Genomic DNA, 21,684 nt, shown 5'->3' on the forward strand with positions numbered 1-21,684 from the left:
CATGTATTTTGTGTATTTTCAAAATACTAAATATTGGATTTGTATTTAAATACATTTTCCAACACAGTATTTTTTATTTGTATTTGAAATACATTTCCATGTATTTATGCCCATCTCTTTTGTTGCCCAGATGTAGGGCCGTATCATACACCTGCTGCAATGCGTGATGCAAGTGTCTTTTGTTAGTAGAACCCGGTGCAATGATCAATTTCACGTTTAGCGCAACATTGTTTACATAGCAAATGCATTTGCGCCCAATTTTATGCCCATGGACGTTCTGGTCTGAAAACGAGGTGTGTTCAGGCACATTGTTGGAACATTGCTATTTTGAGGCAACTAAAATAGACTACGCCATTGACCAACTAAAACATGGTCTAAAGTCAATGGTGCAATAGTGTTTTTCGTTATTTAAAGGGACACTTCATCCATTTGCATAAAGCTTTGTATAGTTAGAACTCCAGTCATGTTTTTGAATGGTCGTGCATCATGTTCTCAGTTGCCGCTGAGACAGGAGAAATACAGATTTCAGTGTTGCACTTCCTTCTTTCAATGATGTAAAAATCATCATTTTGCATCATTGAAAGAAGGAAGTCCAATATCTTTGTTGAGGGGGTGAGACTACAAACACCCATTTTCTCGGCCAAATAGGCACCAAATTCTGAATGTATGTTACATTTCGACTACAAATATGACACACTTTCAATAAAGATTAATGTTTCTACGGGTGAAATGCTCCGTTAATGAGCCCAGTATGCGCCTATAAATGGGACGATAAATTCGTTACAGCCCTTGCTAGATTATTAAAACAGGCTCTGTAGTGTTTAATGTAACATTGAATTTATTAATTCAATATATATACAATCACTAAAAATGAATTACTGGTACTCTAAGAATGCTCATTTCCACACTGCAGTGACCGGAACTAATCGTTTTATAATTTGGGGCATATTAGTTCAAATTTCGATTACTGTTTAGGACGGTTCGTATGCAAACTGGAACGCAGGTAACCCAGGTAATATCTGATCTCATCATATATCACGTTTATGTCACCAAAATATTATTGAGACATTGGGGTTAGCTCGATGATTTGGCCCCATATGCAATATTTTGGATTGGCAAGCAATACTACGGTAAATGTGAATAAATGGTTCTGTTATTAGCTATTAGAAATGTGACCAAAGAGTGATAATGCATATAGTTTTAGATGATATATTAGTGTTTAGATGTTGGTTAGTAAAGACTGCTGACTGATGGTTAAAATGATACATTTTGGTTGTTCAGTGTCAAATAAAAATGGGGTCAGTACCTGCAATTCTGCTTTTCTGCAGCACTGCAGTGTGTCCTGATATCAATGCAGAATCATAAATCATACGCTTGATCGCTTAGAAATGTTAAAGCACACTATCAATACGTAATACTTCGGGTCGGGACCCTCTTTCAGGCCTGGGATAGCCCAGATCCACATCTCCTGCTTAAGTGTGAGTGTAAAGTGAATTATTCAGTATTAGGGTTGCTGAGTACACACACGCACGCACACTCCTGCAGTCTGACAGCTGCACCACTAAAAGAGAGAGAGAGAGAGAGAGAGAGAGAGAGAGAGAGAGAGAGAGAGAGAGAGAGAGAGCAAGCAGAGAGAACTGCAGACCACAGAGAGAAAATCTAATACACTGATAGACGCGCACACAGGGAACACCATTCACTGCCCACTCTATCTGTGACTGGCTCTGAGCATAACAACATCCCATCTCTCCTTTCCATTTGGATTTTATGTTTTCCTGCTGTTTTTACAACAGGGACAAATTAAAGCACAGCACCTCATCCTTGTCTCCAGCCGTCCAACAGGAGAAGAGAAAGTGCATATGATGGTGGAAGCGAGGCCCAGGCGGATGCTGCGATGGCCAGACTGGCGTCTAACCGTTTGTCTGCTGCTTTTCTGTATGTTTGGGTTCACCGTGGGCCGCAAAGCTCCTAAAATCCCACGGTGTCCAGCGACCTGCTCGTGTACGAAAGACAGTGCCTTCTGCGTGGATACCAAAGCCATTCCCAAGAGCTTCCCACCGGGAATCATCTCATTGTGAGTATTGACAAGACAAGTATTATGTATGTTGTACATTGGCCTGTTTGTTATTTCATTCCTTAATGCATCATATAGTACTATAATCCAAACCCTAATTCTCATGCACTTGTACTTTCCCAAAGAACTTATAACATGAAAATCGTTGACATACTGAAGTTGTCATTTCTAACTTGAGTTAAAGTATGTTCCTGTAGTTCAGATGGCAATGTATGGTGCTAGCAACACAAAGCTTAAAGGTTTGATTCTCACAATACCCATGAATTGGTCAAATGTATAAATCTATAGGATACTGAATGTGCTTTAGGTTGTTTGGATCAAGCATCTTTGAAACAAAGCAGTGGAGGTTTGTATGTTGGTTTAAAAAAACTTCAAATCTGTGATATATCAGAATATTTGTTAGTAAATGTAACACTCCTAACTAAAATGCATATATTCAGTCAAAGGTGAGCTATATACAAGGATGATTTTACTTAAAAGGTTTACCTTAGACATGATTTGTTGTCTATATCAAATTGTGCACTCTCAGAAATAAAGGTACAAAACCGGGGCAGTACCTTTTCAACAAGTACATTTCTGTACATGTATGGTACATATTAACCCTTTAAAGGGTACTGTCCCAGTGACAGCTTTTGTATGTTTCTTTCTGATAGACAGTTTCATCGGACGCAAGTGCGCTGACACGATACACGTCTGGATCCAAACCTTACCTCCGTTTTTTTTTTTTATGGTCTGACTAGCTGCTAAACTGATCTCTTGAACAAATGCCTCATCGAAAATAACAAATGTTTTGATTTCCTAGGTAATCTATGTGTTGTTTTTTTGCCTGTTTTATATATAAACTACGTTTAAATGAACTTTGTTGTTATTTATTCTTAGCGGAGTATACCGGAAGTTACGTGCAGACCACGACAGCCGCTTGTTTATGTTGTTACTGCTAAAACCGTCTATACAGTATGACAAAACATATTCAGTGGTGTTTTGTGTGAAAACCAGCCTCGGTCTGTCCTACATGCAGTCTGGTCACAGGACAGCTGAGTACTTCATAATGTCACATTATCTTGTGATGTAACACAAAATGAGGGTTGACTGAGGTCTGGCTTAAATATAGCCATAAAGCTTAATTATGGGATGGTTTGGTTGGGGTGACCTGCTAGCTCTTTAAAGTGTTGTGCAAATAGTGCAGAAGAAAGAAAGACCTCAAGGATAGTTAGCATGTCTCTCTGCACCCTTTCAGTAAACCTTGAGTAAAAGGTGCAGAAGAATGCATTGAAATATATGTTAATTGTTCTTTGTTATCTACATAGAAGATTTGTGTCTTTATTAAGTGCAAAAATTATCCAGAAATGTACATTTACAACCCTAGCATTTGACTTTAGAATGAAATGGTCTATTATTTATATACCTTATTTGAAAGGGTCATTAATAATAATGATGAGCTGTGCTCTGATTGGCTGTTTCTCAGAGCGGCACATTTCAGTAGCTTTCTGTGTGTGCAAACAAACCTTATGTTTGAGTCTGTATCAGATCAAGATACAGATTTTGAGGAATAATCAGTTGTTTGGAGATTGTTAATGGATGCTTCTGAGTTGAAAGTTTGTGATTTTTTTTAAGTATGAACCTGCAAAATGTAACTGTAACCCCAAAAGTAGAACTTCAGCCTAAACGTTAGCATATAGCATTAACTAGCATATAGCGCTTACTCAGCACATCTTTGTTTTTAGCATTATAACAACGTTGTAATTAATTGAATGTGTAATTTAATGTTGGGGCGTACATCTTGACTGTAACGTCACAGTCGGTGTTATGTTGAAATTGGCCTGTTTTCCAGCGGCTTTTTGTAAGCGTGAGATTTACATAAGAAGGAGGAAACAATCATGTTTGAGACTCATGATATGTCATTACTTATTATTCATCTATGCCTTGATACATTCTACTGTACCTTTAAATTGAGTTTCTTATTTTGGAAAAATTTCTTTAACCTATTCTCCTAAATAAGAAACTAGTTTTATATGTGGTGTTTATAATAATGATGGTCTTATTTCACTTCAGGACTATGGTGAACGCTGCCTTTACAACGATTCCCGAAGGAGCTTTTTCACATATGCAGCTATTGCAGTTCTTGTGAGTACTTGTATATTGATCTCTCTCTCTCTCCCCATTTATCTATACCGGGCTTTATGTTTGAAGCTATAAAAATTTAAGGTGAAATAAAAGGTTGTCTCTGTCACGTGCATGTGTGTTTGTCTGAGCAGTGTATCAGTAACAGAGGCTGCATTTACAGACTGCCTACACTCACATAACAATGACTTCTCTATCATCCCTGTGTCTGTGAGAAAGACAGACAGAGACAAGTTTGTTTTCGAATGACAGCACTGAATCAGTCAACAAATTAAAACCGTCCTAAAATATAATATTTAGAAAAATGTGTCTGTATTAGTTTTCAAAGATACAAATCATCTATCACCATAAAATCCTTACAGATCAATCTGTTCCAATCTAAAATAATTTACAGTCAAATGTCATAAAGCAAAACCACTGTTTGTGTGTGATTGTGTTTACCATTTATTGTGTGTGTGTGTGTGTGTGTGTATGTGTGTGTGTGTGTGTGTGTGTGTGTGTGTCTAGTACCATATTATATTTTTGTATTTAAACATGAGCAAAACTTGATAGACCTCATTTTGGGAGTGTTGATATTTTTATTACAAAGTCACATCAAAAATCCTCAGAATTTTTATAAATCCACTGGAGTCGTATGAATTACCTCTGCACTTTTTTGGTTCCAAATCTGTAGCACCATTTACTACCATTATAAAGCTTGGAAGAGCCAGGACATTTTCTAATAGGGCTGCACGACATATAAAAAATGATCGTTATTGTAATATCAGTATATGGGATATCCATATCACAGAGAGTTACGATAATTTCAATTTCTTTTACGTGTCCATCATTTGTGTGTTTCATGCTTAAATTGTCCCAATTAGACTAATCAAAAGGGGCCTTAGTAAATAACAAGTAGGTCTTATACTGTTATAGGGGAGAACCGGGGCAAAAGTTATGCTGGACGAAAGTAACAAATCGATTTTCTCCGAGCCCTGATAACATTTGAATCCCAAACTATGACAGCATCTTTAACACACAAACCCTTGAAAGACCAGACAAATATCGTGTTATTTACTCACCATTTTTCGTATCTAGAAAGGTGCTTTCAACCATGATAAGTAAATTCCTCAAGCGGTCATTTTTTTCTTATAATGCGTTGTGTTTTTTGTTGCATGTGTTAAAGTACTGATCAATCTACAGGTTATTTAGTGCTCTAACACATCCTGAAGTTTCACTTCTCTGAGTTTTTCAAAATAAAAATTAAATTAAGTTTTAAATGTGAGGAGATCCACTTGAGAACCATGTTGCAGTTGAGAACCACTGGGCTAAAGTATTAATGGGTATTAAAAAGGTTTTTCTATTCTTAAATATTAACTCTTTCCCCGCCATTGACGAGTTATCTCGTCAATTAAAAGAAAACATTTCCCTGTCAATGAGGCTTCCCTGGAAAGTTTTTACGATAATCTGTAGTTCCGCTATTATCCACTAGATGGCATCTTACCCAATTTATAAAAAACTGAAGCAAAAACTAATTTTACAAATTTTAAACTGTGTGTATGTTTGATCATCATTCTGAATATGACCTTCTTTACAATAATACCCATATTTAAGAGGTGATAATAAGAGACCAAATGAAATGTTTTTCCCCTGTTTTGTTTGTTTGTTTGAAAGCAGAGGATCTTTCATTTCATTTCTTTCATTTGTGATATTTGTATGTTTATATATTTATACACGACAATTTTCGTGGAAGGCATTTTGTGAAACTTTTGGGGAAATTACAAAAAATGCTGGCAGGGAATTAGTTAAATGTTAAGAAGTCCAGCAAAAGTATGAATTAATATTAATAAAGGTTTACCCTAAGTGAATTATCAATTGTTGGGTGTTTGTGTGTTTAACCCTAAGGGTAAGACTAAAGGTAAAGGTACTGTAAAGCGGTTATTGGGTGCAATTCTTTTCCCCACCTTGTTTCCGAGAGGGCTAACATTGGACAGCAGTTATTACTGTTTATACCACAATTCAGATGTATAGCATAATGAAATAAAAACTCTAATGGGTCTTTCTTTGTCTCTCTCTCTCTTTCTTTATTTTTCCCAGGTTATTGAACTCAAACACATTCTCTTTGATTTCTGCTGATGCATTTGCTGGCCTTGGACACCTGCAGTACCTGTAAGTGTTCTTGTTTTGCTGTATGGGCCTATTATAAAAACTATTTCAGACATGAGTTAATGCATGTACGTAATGTACAGTATGGATTTTATATATATATATATATATATATATATATATATATATATATATATATATATATATATATATATATATATATATATATATATATATATATATATATATATATATATATATATATATATATATATATATATATAATTTCCTATAAAATAAGTTAATAGTCAAATCTATTCCAAAGTCAGTTTATCATTTTGACAATGTAATTTTTTTGCTGACATAGAATGAATAAATATTTAAATTATATAAAGTTTAAAGCTTTAAATTATGGCTTTGGTCACTAAGACTTTATGCACCTTCATGCCTGTATCTTTCATCTTTGTGCAAGCTGTGCTGTTTCCTATGAATCTTTTTTAAAACTCATTTACCTTTGTCCGGAGAAGACAAACGCTAAAGCACTGTCAGCGCTATAAATGCATAAAGAGAGGGAATGAGATGAGAGAGAGAGTGGGCAATTCCTTGCTATTGCAGAAAGCTTTTAGCACTAATGAAAACACTCACAACCTCCATGTCATTTAGCTAAAAGCTATAATGAGACATCTCTGAAAAGCCAGGCTTCATCTCTGCAGCGGCAAGCAGGCTCTACCTAAACCTTAATAGTCTTCCTCAATGATATGACGCATGAATCCATTAGGAAGACAGCAAGCAGTGTTCCTCTTCGTCTTCACCGTTCATTATAAATAGGAAGGTAGAGAAGATGTTTTTGATCAATACCCCATCCTAATGTTTTATACCTCTAATCACACAACCCTAAATCTTTTTAATGACTTTTAATCCTTTATTCTATTATGCGGCAAACTGACAAATGGGTTTCCTTTAATTATTTATTGTATTCCCACATCCTTAATCTTTTCATTTCTTTTCTTACAGATTCATTGAAAACAATGACATCCAAGCTCTGTCCAAGCACACATTCAGGGGACTCAAATCTTTGACACATCTGTAAGTATACTCCTGTTCAAAATGCTCAAAAATATGTCACTGGGGCGGTACCCTTTTAAAAAGTACAGCTGCGGACCTACAAAAGTTTATAATAGTACATCAAAGGCACGTGCAGGTCCCAAATGTATACATATATGTATATATCTATTGTAACATTTTTGGAGTTTTTTAATGGGTACTGCCCCAGTGACAGCTTACAGTAGCTACATATTTTGTGTAATGAACACAACATTGGACACACTTTGTATATTCTAGTATAATGACCCAAATTGGTCATTCATGTACTTTCTAGATGTATAATTAATATGAATTAAAAATGCCTGTGATTTGGATTTTGCCATTTCAGATCTCTATCCAATAACAACCTGCAGGTTCTGCCCAGAGATCTCTTCAAATCCCTGGACATCCTCACAGACTTGTATGTACAATGCAGTACCTCACAGATTGGATTTATGAATGTGTGTTTTCATGGCACATGTCTTCATTTTTTTTCCAGAGATTTGCGAGGAAACTCGTTCCGTTGCGATTGTAAGATCAAATGGTTGGTCGACTGGATGGAGAAGACGAACACCTCGGTTCCAGCCATATACTGCGATAGTCCTTTTGAGTTTCAGGGCAGACGCATCCATGACCTCACTCCACGTGACTTTAACTGCATCAGTGCCGGTAAGTTCATTCACTTTCCCTGATCAATATTTGAGATCAGCTCATTCTGATCCAGGGTCTCACAATCGGTTCTGGGGATTCAACTGAAACTGAAACGACAGATATTTGCGTAGACATTTGAACTTTTTGCACACCTGAAGCATCTAATTAAGGTGCTTCAGTTGTGTTTGTTTAGGGTTGGAGCAAATCTCTGCAGAAATACCGGCCCTCCAGGACCAGGATTGGTGACCCCTGTTCTATGGCATCATGAAGCAACTTTATTTATAATGATGTATTGCATATTCTGCGAGGGGTTTATAAACGTATGCACAGTATTTACTGTATGTCTAATGCTTTACTAATTATAATATGAACCCTTCTACTCCTCAAGATTTTGCAGTGTATGAGACATACTCATTCCAGTCTTTGTCCGTGGAGTCATACGAGTTTAAAGATGACCAGTATGTGGTTTTCGCTCAGCCCAACACTGGAATCTGTACTGTGTTCATATGGGATCACGTGGACATGCTTTTCAAGACACATTACAACATTACATGTAAGTCAAAAACTACTGAGTTGTAATTTGATTCTTTTTACTTATTTTAAAAGATAGACAGAAAAATAACAAAGCATGGGTACATGTATAAAAGATACAGTACTGTGCAAACGTCTGATGCCACCATTAGATTTGTTGTTTTTGCAATGGTATAGGGATCATATATAATTATTTCTCAGTCTCTTTATTAGAATACAATCAGAAAATACAGGAAATGTGTATGAAGTATTAAAAACTGTATAAAGGTGTAAGCTGAAAACTTTTGGGGAGTACTGTATATGTGACCAAGGACCATAAAGACAGTCATAAGGGTCAAGTTTTTTAAATTGAGATTTATAGATTTGAATAAATAAGCTTTCCATGATGTATGGTTTGTTAGGATTGGACAATATTGGACAAAAATCTGGAATCTGAGGGTGAAAAAAATATTAAGAAAAATTGCATTTAAAGTTGTCCAAATGAAGTCTTTAGCAACACACACATTAGTAATGATTACTATTTTTTTTAATATTTTATGGATGTAGGGAATTAACTAAATATTTTCATAAAATATGATCTTATATATATATATATGATATCCTAATGTTTTTTTTTGCAACAAAAAAAAAAAGATAATTTTCACCCATATAATGTATTGTTGGCTTTTGCTACAAATATACTCATGCGACTTCTGACTGGTCTTGTGACCCAGGGTCACATATTTGACTTTTGTCATTATATTCCTGGACCATGAGCCTTGATGCATTGCAAGAGACAACAATAATGCTACTAGATCTGTGGCATTATGATGAAATTTTTGCGAATAAAATGAAAGTGTGCACACATTTGTGTCTAACTGGCTATAATAAACTTTATGTTGCTGCAGAGAGTAAAAATTCAAATAAAGAGATCATTTGGCAGTGAGATTTTTTTTTTCTCGCATTGAAAGACAAGTGTGTAGATTTTTAGTGGCATCTAGTGGTGAGATTGTGAATTGCAACCAACGGCTCAGTCCGCAGCTCACTCCCATACCCGTTTTTCCTGAGATTTCCCGTATTTTACCATTCTTTCCCGCCATCATCCCGTTTCTATAAATTTCTCCCGTATTTTTAATCTTTCTAAAAAAAATCTCACTGGCCATAGTGACAAAACGCGCACTATAGAGCAGTTTGTCTGTTTAGGGCTACTGTAGAAACATGGCAGTGACTTACATGTGACAAGAGGACCTGTGTGGTGTATTTAATAAAAACAATACAGTTTATTATGTAAGGTCTTTATACACCACTGATAATATATAGTTATATATTTTAATTAGCATTTCTGTCAGAAGATCAGATCTAGAAGTTGCACAATGCACCTTTGACTATGGATGCATTTTTTCAGTTTTTAACATGAACTCCAAAACACAACATTGATTTAATCTTTCAAGTGCACCAATATTCATACTTATCTATTGACAAATATAAATGTGAAATACTATTGTGTGTGCATTCCAGCTCGCTCTGCTGTCTACTGTAAACCTGTGGTTATCAACAACACTCTCTACATGGTTGTAGCCCAGCTCTTTGGAGGATCCCATATCTACAAGTAAGTCTATTTGCTCTGCTGTTGCTGTTTACACTATGTTGAAGAAATTTTGTCATTTTTCTGTGATTTATTGTTTTCTACATACAATCATCCAAAGAATATTCTGTAAAAAATATAAGCTTGATATCTTAAATATTGACTGAGTAAGAGCATGTGAAAGATTGAAATCAATTATTAACTCTTTCACCGCCAGCGTTTTTAAAAAAAGTTGCCAGCCAGCGCCAGCGTTTTTCATGATTTTCACCAAAGTTTAATGACTTCCAGAAAATGTTCTTCTTCAAATATATAAACATACAATATACCAAATGAAAGAACAGACCCTCTGCTTTCAAACAAAAAAAAAACGTTTCATCCTACCTTTAGTGGTTCTTTTGCAATCAGCTTTTGAAAATGGGTAGGTTTTTGCAAAAACACCATATTTTGAGCAAAAAGCAGAGATAATTCCATTTTTGCGACGGACTTTTCATAGAGATCCCATTCAGAGCGATCTTTAAAACAGACACGGACATGCAGCCGCTTGCCATAGGGCAATACTTCCGGTTTTAAAAAGTTGCGGAAGGATAATAGCGGTATTGCGGAAAGACGGAAAATCTCGTCATTGGCGGGGAAGTGTTTTCTCTTAATTGACGAGATATCTCGTCAATGGCGGGGAAAGAGTTAAAATCAAACTTTGATCGACATTGGGGTTATCATAAAAATAAGTAGCTACATTAAGCTAGGGATAATTGGCATGAGATATCCGGCGCATCTCGTCAGTAAAATCGGTTCCTTGATTAGTAATAAATCGCCATCACCTGCTGTAAAGAACCATATGTATCATATTTGTTATGTGTGTATTTTCCGCCTGCATTTGCACGAAATTTTTACAAAATGCTATCCAGGAAAATTTTCTCGTAAAAATATATAAATATACAAATATATCAAATTAAAGAACAGACCCTCTGCTTTCAAACAAACAATAAACCAAAAAACAAACAAACCTGGAAAAATACGTTTCATCCTATCTATATATTTTTACTCTGCTTATAAACTCTTAAAGGTGCAGTGTGTAAATTTTAGCGGCATCTAGTGGTGAGGTTGCGAATTGCAACCAACGGCTCAGTTCACTGCTCACCCCTCACTTTTGAAATGCATAGAGAAGCTACGGTAGCCGCCACCGGAAAAACATGCCATTGTCAGAGACAACTTAGGAAAAAAGTTTGTCCGTTAAGGGCTTCTGTAGAAACATGGTGGCACAAAATGGCGACTTTCACATAAGGGGACCCTTGTGTATGTAGATAAAACGTCTCATTCTAAGGTAATAAAAGCATAATGGTTCATTATATAAAGGTATTAATCCACCCCTGATAATATAGTTTTGTATGTTATTTTCCATTTCTGTCAAGAGATATTTCTAAAAAATACACACTGCACCTTTAAATATGGGTATTTTTCTTTTAAAAAATACAAAATACAAATTTTTAGCAAAAAGCTGCAATAATTGCATTTGAGAAGAAGAATTTAGTTAGAGAACAGATTCAGAACGATGATCAAAACATACACAGAGTTTAAAATTAGCAAATATGTTTTTTGCCCAGATTTTTATAAATTGGATAAGTGTGCCATCTAGTGGATAATTGTGGTATTACAAATTAACATAAAACCTCATCAGGAACAATTTTTTTTAATGCAAATGTTTACTCTTTCCCTGCCATTGACGAGTTAATGTCAATCACATAATAAAAGAAAGAAAAAAGTGTGCCATATATTTTTCCTATAGATATTGTTGACTGTGTGTGTACCAAATCTATTAGTTTTACCTAAAATTTTAAGGCATGGATACAGTGCTGTTGTTTTTGAAACAGGTGTAGCTCTGTCATTTTTTGTCAGATTTCAACAAATCATACATCAATTTGAAGGGTTTTTTTTAATAGAGAACGTCAAAATATAAAAATTCAGACTCAAATTGCAAGCAGGGGTCACATATGTCAGTGGTTCTCAAACTTTTTCAGCGTGCGGCCCCCCTTGTGTGCGGTGCATTCCTTTGCGGCCCCCCCTAAGAAATTTATGACAATTTTGTTCTAAAACATAACATTTTATTTAGACAAAATATATTAACGTATACAAAGTAGTGCTGTTGGTTAGTAGCCTTATTTTCTTTAGGTTTAATTACACAGAATTTATGAAAAATTAATGTATTTTATAAAATGTCATAAAACTGGGGCCCCCCTGGCACCATCTCGCGGGCCCCCAGTTTGAGAACCACTGACATATGTAAACTGTACACCAAAATTAAATTACCTAATGCAACTGTGTTACTTTGTTTCCTATTTTCATACAAAGCTGTTTTTGTAAAAAAGTGCTTAATGGATATGAATTTAATTGAATACTATCGTAACATTTGATTGTGTTGTTTTCAGATGGGAGGAGGCCCCACTGCGCTTCGTCAAAATCCAGGATATCGACAGCACCCGTGTGCGTAAGCCCAACTTCATTGAGACTTTCCAGATTGAAGGAGATTGGTATTTTGTTGTAGTTGATAGCTCTAAAGCCGGATCCACCAGCTTGTACCGCTGGAACAGTAACGGATTTTACTCGCACCAGTCCCTTCATCCGTGGCACAGAGACACTCATATTGACTTTCTCGAGATGGATGGCAAACCTCGTCTCATACTTTCTAGCTCCTCTCAGCCCCCGGCGGTGTATCAGTGGAATTCCAACCAACGACAATTTGTCTACCAGTCCCTCATCACCGATTCTGGCGACGTCCAGATGGTCAAGCACTTCTGGGTGCGAAAAACTCTATACTTCTGCCTCACGCGCTTCATAGGAGACTCAAAGATCCTGCGCTGGGACAGCCAACGGTTCGTGGAGATCCAAACCCTGCCCTCACGTGGCTCTATGGCCGTGTATCCGTTCAGTGTCGGAGTGAGGCAGTACCTTCTCCTGGGGAGCGATTATTCCTTCTCTCGAATTTATCTGTGGGACGACCTCACTCAAAGGTTTCAGCCCTTTCAGGAACTGAACATGCTGGCACCTCGAGGGTTCAGCCTGGTCTCCATCGACAATAAGGATATTCTGCTTGCGGCCAGTTTCAAGGGAAAAACCATGGCCTACCAGCATTTATTGGTGGACCTCAGTGCCAAGTAGGCTGCTAATGTTGTGGCTCTCAGGCTATGTGTGCATAAATGCCAAGGATAGAAAACACTTCATTCACATGCAAATTAGGTCTGTAACACTGTAACATTGACTATTGTCAAGCTATTATCAACTCAAAACTATCAAATGATTATGCATTTGGGCCTTTACAAGCAAACATTTAATATCTGCATTGCTATATTTATCTCTTAACAGTATGTGCATTGCTTAGAAATTTCATCTAAAATGTTTAGACAGATGCCACACCCAGCGGTGTGGACAGTGCCTTCTCGGAAGGCTAAATATGTGTTCGGTGCGTCATGGGAACCTATGTGCATGTCATGTTAAAATACGTGCTTGATGCAAATGGGTACATGATAAAAGAGACGCTCATGTCTTGCAAGATACTCACTAAACACCAAACCCCTGATTACCCTTACGAAGCATCTGTAGCAGACACATATTTTGACATGACGCGCGATGCACATACTGTTGGTTCATATGACGTGCCGAAAACACATTTTGACATGAGGAACCACACATACATGATGATGAATTCACGAGTCGCCACTGGCCACATACATGCTCATACACAAACACCTACACACTAAAGATATAGGAAAACATGAAATTGCATCATATGACCCCTTTAAAATAGTATGTGCCCCTGACAAAAATAGCATGTTTAAAAAGTCCTTTAAAGCCAGATCAGGGGTTTTCAAACTAGTGGATCCTTGCAATGTATGTCCTTTGATCATGTATTTTTTGAAAGGTTTCTTTTCCCGGCTGATTTAGGTTATTTATTGAGGATTGTAAGGTGTTATTAAAGCAACACTAAAGAGTTTTTGCTCTTTGCTCCCCCTACAGGTTAGAAGCGTAATTATTCATTACCACTATCGTATATATTGCAGCATAGCTGGCTCTGATTGGATTGTAGGTCTGCCGTAAAGCAAGTTTTTGTAGTTTTTACTTGAACTACAGGACCACTACCCGACGGTTGGAAACTTCTTTAGTGCGGTTTTGGCCGTTAGAGGGCTGCAATGCAAATGTGAAAGTGCCATTCACCCTGTTTTGAGTGGATGAACCACTGAAACTTTTTTGGAAATGTTATTTTAAGGTAAAAAAACCTCTTTGGTGTTGCTTTAACTGTCAATCTGCTTTGGAATATTTGGTAACACTTTACTTGAACAACTAAATCAAAACTTACTTTTTTACAGCATAAATGACAATGTACTGTAATATCTGTTTTGATTTTGGAAATTGTATCTGAAATGCTTCTCTAACAAGGAGATCAACATACAACATTTGTATTTGAGGGTTCTTGTCATTTCTAAGTTCGATAACCCCTGAGCTAGACTGTTAAAAATTGTAATTGTTTTTTTTTCTATGTGTAGGTAATTCTGTAACAATACTCTAAATTACAAACTACACTCTAAAAGAAATGGCCATTAAAAGTTCACTAGCTCGTAATCATAGAGAAACCATTTAACTCTTTCGCCGCCATTGACAAGATAACTCGTCAATTAAGAGAAAACGCTTCCCTGCCGATGACGAGTATTTCCGGCTTTCTGCAATACCGCTATTATCCATCAGGTGCGCACTTCCGCAACTTATAAAACCCGGAAGTATCACCCTAGGTCAAGATGCTGCATGTCTGTGAATGTTTTGAGGATCGCTCTGAATCTGATCTCTAACAAAAGTCCTTCACAAAAATGGAATTATTTCAGCTTTTTGCTCAAAATTTTGTGAAGTACCTTCCCATATTTGAGAGGTGATAAAAAGAGAACTAATGGTAGGATAAAACTTTTTTTTGAAAGCAGAGGGTCTGTTCTTTCATTTGATATATTGTTTGTTTATATATTTAAGGAAGAACATTTTCTGGAAGGCATTAAACTTATGTGAAAATCATGAAAAATATTTCATTAAAAATCGCTGGCGGCGAAAGAGTTAAGTGCTATATACTGTAGCACCTGTAGATCCATACAATGTGCTATAGCATTATTATGGTTCTACATAAATATTCAACACGTCCATCACCATTTTTCTCAGTTAATGTATTTCTAAAGGTGCTGTTGATATGAATTTTTTTTACCCGATGTTGACAACAACCTACAGTATGCAATCCACACATACACATCATGGTAATATGGACATCTATGGTTGGATTTCTTTGCATGAGTGGATTGCATGAGTTCTTATTAACATCTGGTAAAAAAGATTCATGTCAGTAGCGCCTTGACATGAAAATGGTGACGTGTTCAATACTTATCTTACCCGCTGTAGATGCTATATAGCACTTAAAGTGATTTCCTTATGAGACTATTTAGTGCTCTTTAGCACCATTTGTATAGATTGTAGAGTGACTTACAGTTTAAAAACTTTGCTGTCATCAGCATGCATTGCAATAACACTATGAAAATAATAACTTAAGCCATGACGCAAAATAAAATTGAAATATCTGTTTATCTTTGTTTTCTTTTTTTCAGCCTATATCATGAAGTGATTTTTATAATATGCACTTTGTAAAATGGTTTGGTGGTCCAACCTTTACGGCCACAAGTGAAAAAAGGGGGCACGTAGGGGCGCTTTAAGAAGAGGCTGAACAGTAGATTGCCAGACAGACATCACTTGGATATACAAAGATAAACCTCAAACAGTTAACCTCTCTGAAGGACAAAAATGACCGAAAAACAAAATGAAGATGCCTCAAATGACACAAACCTTAGTTGAATTTTAGAAACGGAACATCAGAGGACGAGTAAAAGCAACAGGAAATCAAACTCTCCATCTAAAAGTATCTCAAGAAGAAACATCAGAGACAAGAAAAATAAAAGATGTGGGAATAAAAAAGAGTGAACATTATAATAGAAGCACATCTCCAAAAGGAAAAGTTAGGACAGATGTTCCGGTTCTTCCTAATAGGTAATGAAAGAGTTTATCATCCAATAGAATTGTATCAGAGCAAATTTCACAGAATAACAGCGTTTAATTACAGCTTTTGACCCCCTTGTAAGGTGTCTTTGGGAAATACAACTCTCAACTGACTGTTACTTCTTTCTTTTATAAATGTTACAATATTTGCCACTTTTGGTTCCAGCTTCTGGTGGTACAGCAAAACTAGTAAGAAATAATGTAATTCATAGTCCTATCAGTATTAATAGCAGACTACAAGTGACAGAAATACGACAGACTCTGCAGAATAAATATGCTTCATTTATATCCCTCCAGACTTAAATCAGACACACACAGACCTAGATGATCTTGTAAATCAACTACCATATATTTATTCTCATGGGAGATTTTAACTGTCATAACATACCGCGCGGTGTTGTTGTAGAAATATCCATATTTAAAACTTTATTAACGAAAATAAATACCTTCCGGTAGCAAATTCGGAGGGCAGGGGCACAGAGCAGCAGCAGAGTAGCCTCCGTAGGCTGCGTAAAGCTCTCATCCTGAATGCGGACGCGACTAAGATGGCGGCGCTACCGGAAGGTATTTATTTACGTTAATAAAGTTTTAAATATGGATTTTTCTACAACAACACCGCGCGGATTACCCTCAGAAGACCTTTGTTTATCATCCTGGAGCCGTTTGGATTTAATTTGTGAAGGATGGACGCACTTTTTTTGGACTTGAAGGTCGTGGACCCCGTGACATTACATTTAATCAACTGAAAGATCTAAAATATTTTCTAAAATATCCGAAAATGTGTTTGTCTGAAAAACGATGGACATATGCAACGCGGACAGCTTGGGGGTGAGTAAATCATGGCTTTAATATCATTTTTGGCTGAACTATCCCTTTAATATTTGTTACACAAGCCTATTACAGTCGTATGCAAAAGTTTGGGCAACCCTGACAATTTCCATGTTTTTCATTTATTAATATTTGGGTGTTTGGATCAGCAATTTAATTTTGATCTATCAAATAACTGAAGGACACAGTAATATTTCAGTATAGTGTCATGAGGTTTATTGGATTAACAGAAAATGTGCAATATGCATCAAAATGAAATAGACCGGTGCATACATTTGGGCACCATTATAATTTTGTTGATTTGAATACCTGTAAGTATAGGCCGTATTAGATTCTGGCGGTATGATAACCTTTAGCAAAAATACCACAGTTTCACTGTGTTGCGGTATTGCCATTGCAACACTAAAATGTGTTATTTTCAAATGCCAGGTAAAAATAAAGCCTTTATATCAGCTTATAATATGCTTTAAAAAATATTTCATATTTTCGTAATGTATATTAAATGTGAACATCAAATCAATCACATGATTTAATGATTTTTGTATAAACACAGCTCATACCTTGGAGAACGTATAGCCATCGATCTCAGTTTTGATTTTTTTTAAATAAATGATACCATGACTAACAGTGAAATAGAACAGCTAAATGATTTTATTTTGTATAAATTTGCACTATTTATTTAACTTTTTGGTAACATGTAAAAGCCGCTTTCTTCTCTGACTAACTTTAAAGGGGTGGCGCTCCAGCGCCCCCTTATTGACCAGCAGCCGCTATAACAATGTACCAACTTATATCATGTAACTTCAACTGTTCAAATGACATTGTGCTGCGTTGCATGGTGAAGATATCTATGCTAAAGACATTGGTTGTTTTTTATATATGCTAATAACTACACTTATTTATTATTTGAATGAACAAAACTGCTTAACTGAATGCTTGAAATAAACCAAACACCTGTATTACTTAGAACATAACCATACATACTAACTTTTACTTTTGTTAATAGACATCTGCTGTTTTCTTAAAGCTGACTTTTATTTTACTTACAAGACATTTAGTTTTTTTTTTCAAAAATGAAAATTTATACTGGATTTATATTGACATATAAGATTAGCTTTGTCCCATTAAATTAAGCTACACACGTACAGATGCAGAAATATAGGCTATAATATATAATTGCATATTTGTATAATTGTAGTTTGTGTTGCTGTCAAAATACAATGATAAATAATAACAACAATAGCATTTTTAATAAAATTTTATTCTCATGTTGTGTGTGATTTATTTTTTTCAATTAAAGAGGGCACCACAATAAAAGTCTGCTTAGGGCACCAATTTGACCAACAGTGGCCCTGCATACAGGATAAATATGAATTTAAGAATAAAAACATGCCGTTGTATTTTGTTGTAAGAACAGTGCAAACAGAAAATGACAGGAATCTAGGCTATATTAGAAGCATGACTTTATTCAGTCCACAGAATACAATTAAATCATTGGCTGTGCCTTAAACCTTTACTATTTCCTATAGAGAATGCCATTTGAGTCCCTATGGTGAAGAAGTGAATGAAAATGAGTGTGCAATTTTGGACACTGACATAAATACCATTCATCATTAACTCTTAGACCTGTGTAGCTTTATGGATTCTACTGTGAAACGGTAAAGTTTACTTTCTTACTGTTTGTCACAAATGTTTATTGTTTATGGGATTAAGTTGATAATAAAGAGAACAAAACAACTTTTTTACATATTTATGCTTGTTTATTATATTTAATTAAAATATGCATTTTAAATAAAAGGTATATTTTTTAAAGTCTAATACAATACAATCCACTTTATTTATATAGCACAATTTAAACAAACATCAAGGTTACCAAAGTGCTTTACAGTTGATTTTTTTTTTACATTTAATTAAAATAAATTATTGTAGGAATTGGTGACCCGGGGTGACCAATTCAATTCAATTCAATTTTATTTATATAGCGCTTTTCACAATTGGTAATTGTTTCAAGGCAGCTTTACATTAAAAGAAGCAAAGCACAGAAAATTGACAGATAGCACAACATAATACTCAATAGCACAGCAGCTAAATTTGCTGCGGTTATGAATCAACATAACATAACATATAAGCGAGCGTATTACTAGTATAACGTATAGAAGAGGGTGCTAAATTAAGCCCAAGAAGGCTGCCTCCCCGGGTTGAAAAACCCCCTAGGAGAAAAAAACCCCAGACTTTTTAGCCGGGGAAGTAAAAAAAGTCCTAGGAGGGAAAAACCCTTGGGAGATGGCTCCGCCTCGGCACTCGGACAGATTGCATGGTATCACGTTGACTGCTTTTCGCCTTTCTGAGGTTCTGCATTAAGATATATATCCTCCGAGTCCTATGAAGACAAATAATTATGGGTATAATATCTTATACAGTCAAGTACTGATAGAGGTCTGTTAAGCTGTCTAAGGGCAGTGTTTGTACCTTTTGATGTTAGAATGAGAGTGAAGCTGCCAGGTTTGCTTGATAACTTTATCCATCTGACCAGTTGAAGTTCATTTTTCTTTACTGTCTAAAGACAAAATATAAACATAAAAAAGCATACATTACATTTGGTAAAATTAAACTTAATGCAATAAAAAGAAGTGTGGGGTTGGAATTGATCCACCAGGAGCAAACCGTTATTAAAGAAGCATCACAGATGAGATCTCTTTAATATCTCAATTACTTCTAGACATTAAGGAGTGGTTTCCCGGACAGGGATTATCTTAAACCAGGACTAGGCCTTAGTTTAATTAGGAAATATAACTAGTTTAAACAACCATGCCTTACTAAAAAACATTATTTGTGTACAATTTGATGCAAAACAACAAAGGGCGCTGAGTATTTTAAGATACGTCAGTGCAAGTTGTTGTCAGTTTGGAAAGCTTTTACATTTATTTTAGTCTTGGACTTGTCTAATTTCCATCCGGGAAACCGCCCCTAAATGTCCAGTTTCACAGACAAGACCTAATGGCTAGTCCCCAGAAAAAAATGTATCCTTGAGCTGTATCAATTGAAATCTTAAAGTATCTCATTGTCATTGTTTTGACCTTTAAGGTGCATTGTGTAACTTTTAGAAGGATCTCTTTACAGAAATGCAATATAATATACATATCTATATTATCAGTGGTGTATAAAGACCTTACATAATGAACTGTGTAAGGAATAATTGACAACATGCCATTGAATTATTAAAAAATAATGCACATCCAAGGTAGTAATGCGGCACTACACTGCGGCGGAGCACGTTTCATCCCTACGTTGCCTCAGATGATGACGTGTCCTGTGGCAGCTACCATAGCTTCTGTATGGGTTTTTAAATTGAGGGGTGAACTGTGTTGACGGTCACGATCCCCCGTTATCTGCCCTCACCCCCTGAACTCTATTTCCCATGATCCTTTGCACCCTGTCATCAATTGTCTATCTTCTTCACCTGTTCACTATTACCCGGACTATATACATACACTCAATCTTTCCCCTTACTGTTTGTCGGTTCAAAGCAACGTCTGTTTCATGAGTGTTTTATTATGTCATTAAAATAACATAATTCTTACTTCTCGTCTTTCGTGTGTGGTATCCTGACATGCAGTTGACATCCCATTTTAGACTTTGATGAATGACTTCTGCCTCTCTTCTTGCTCTTTAAAGTCAGTTGGATCTGCAAAATCAAGAAATGTAAAGCACTTTGTATTTAACATTCTACTTAAGTTTTGTTTCTTGGAAAATATTATCTATAATATTTCTGTAATAAGATGAGCTGCTACTGACCTTTATTCCTCCTTGAACCACTGGTGATCCAAGAGATCTTCTAATGTTGCGTTTATGCCAGGCTTGCATTCCAGGCACAGATCCAGCATGTCTCGACACTCTGTATTATCAAAGGTAATAAGAGCAATGATTAGGCATTTATGTTAAATAACTGTTTAATATAAGCCTCTGAAATAGAAACAATAATTAGTGATTGTCATTGCGAAGTTTAAGAAGCAATACATTTATAATTAGGAACTTGCATTTGGTGGGGATTTTTCATGAACATTCAGTAGCTTTGCTTGGGTAAAACCATGCATGTTTTGTTAGTGCGGTTCTCTTACCATTAGATATCGTAGCGGTGTAAACGGCATCTTTGCTTTTCATCGAGTCTCCATGCAACAATTTGAACAATAAAATACCCAGCATACTGACCATGTACGACGCAGCAAATTCTCGCTCTTTAACATAAACAAGAGGTGAGACATTATTTCATTAGTAAAACTCATCCAAGTTATAGTACAATGGCATCCAATCTATCTCAGTAGTGTGCTATCAGGAAACAACTCACTTGCATTGCTGTCTTCTGTTCCTCCACGGTCGCAAGGAGGGACAATCATACTGATTCCAAAATCGATTAATTTGAGTTGCATTGTCTCGGTGTTGACCAGGAAGTTGTCCAGCTTGAAGTCATAGTGATAGACGTCGCGGTCAAAGCAGTCTTTATATGCGAGGAGTGCTTGGTGCATCAAATCCCGTGCCTGGGTCTCAGGCAGACAACCTCCATTCTTCTCGAGAAAGTCTTTGAGATTTATGCAGGGATGTGGGAACTCCATAATAAGGATGCTTTTATCTTCCTCTTCAAACCAATCCAACATTTCCACAATGTGCTGGCTTTTCT

At 36.1% G+C, this 21,684-nt stretch overlaps 1 protein-coding gene across 1 annotated transcript; it reads left to right on the forward strand.

Annotated features, from left to right (window-relative positions):
• Positions 1 to 1,617: 1,617 nt before the first annotated feature.
• On the forward strand, positions 1,618 to 15,715 carry lgi3 (leucine-rich repeat LGI family, member 3). Its single transcript, XM_065247654.1, has 9 exons — positions 1,618 to 2,074; positions 4,127 to 4,198; positions 6,272 to 6,343; positions 7,295 to 7,366; positions 7,713 to 7,784; positions 7,863 to 8,032; positions 8,403 to 8,567; positions 10,043 to 10,133; positions 12,533 to 15,715. Exons 1-9 carry the CDS (start codon positions 1,860 to 1,862, stop codon positions 13,260 to 13,262), a joined length of 1,659 nt encoding a protein of 552 aa, XP_065103726.1. The 5' UTR covers positions 1,618 to 1,859; the 3' UTR covers positions 13,263 to 15,715.
• Positions 15,716 to 21,684: the final 5,969 nt, after the last annotated feature.

This window comes from Paramisgurnus dabryanus, chromosome 11 (assembly GCF_030506205.2).
Source record: "Paramisgurnus dabryanus chromosome 11, PD_genome_1.1, whole genome shotgun sequence".
Classification (NCBI taxonomy): Eukaryota; Metazoa; Chordata; class Actinopteri; order Cypriniformes; family Cobitidae; genus Paramisgurnus; species Paramisgurnus dabryanus.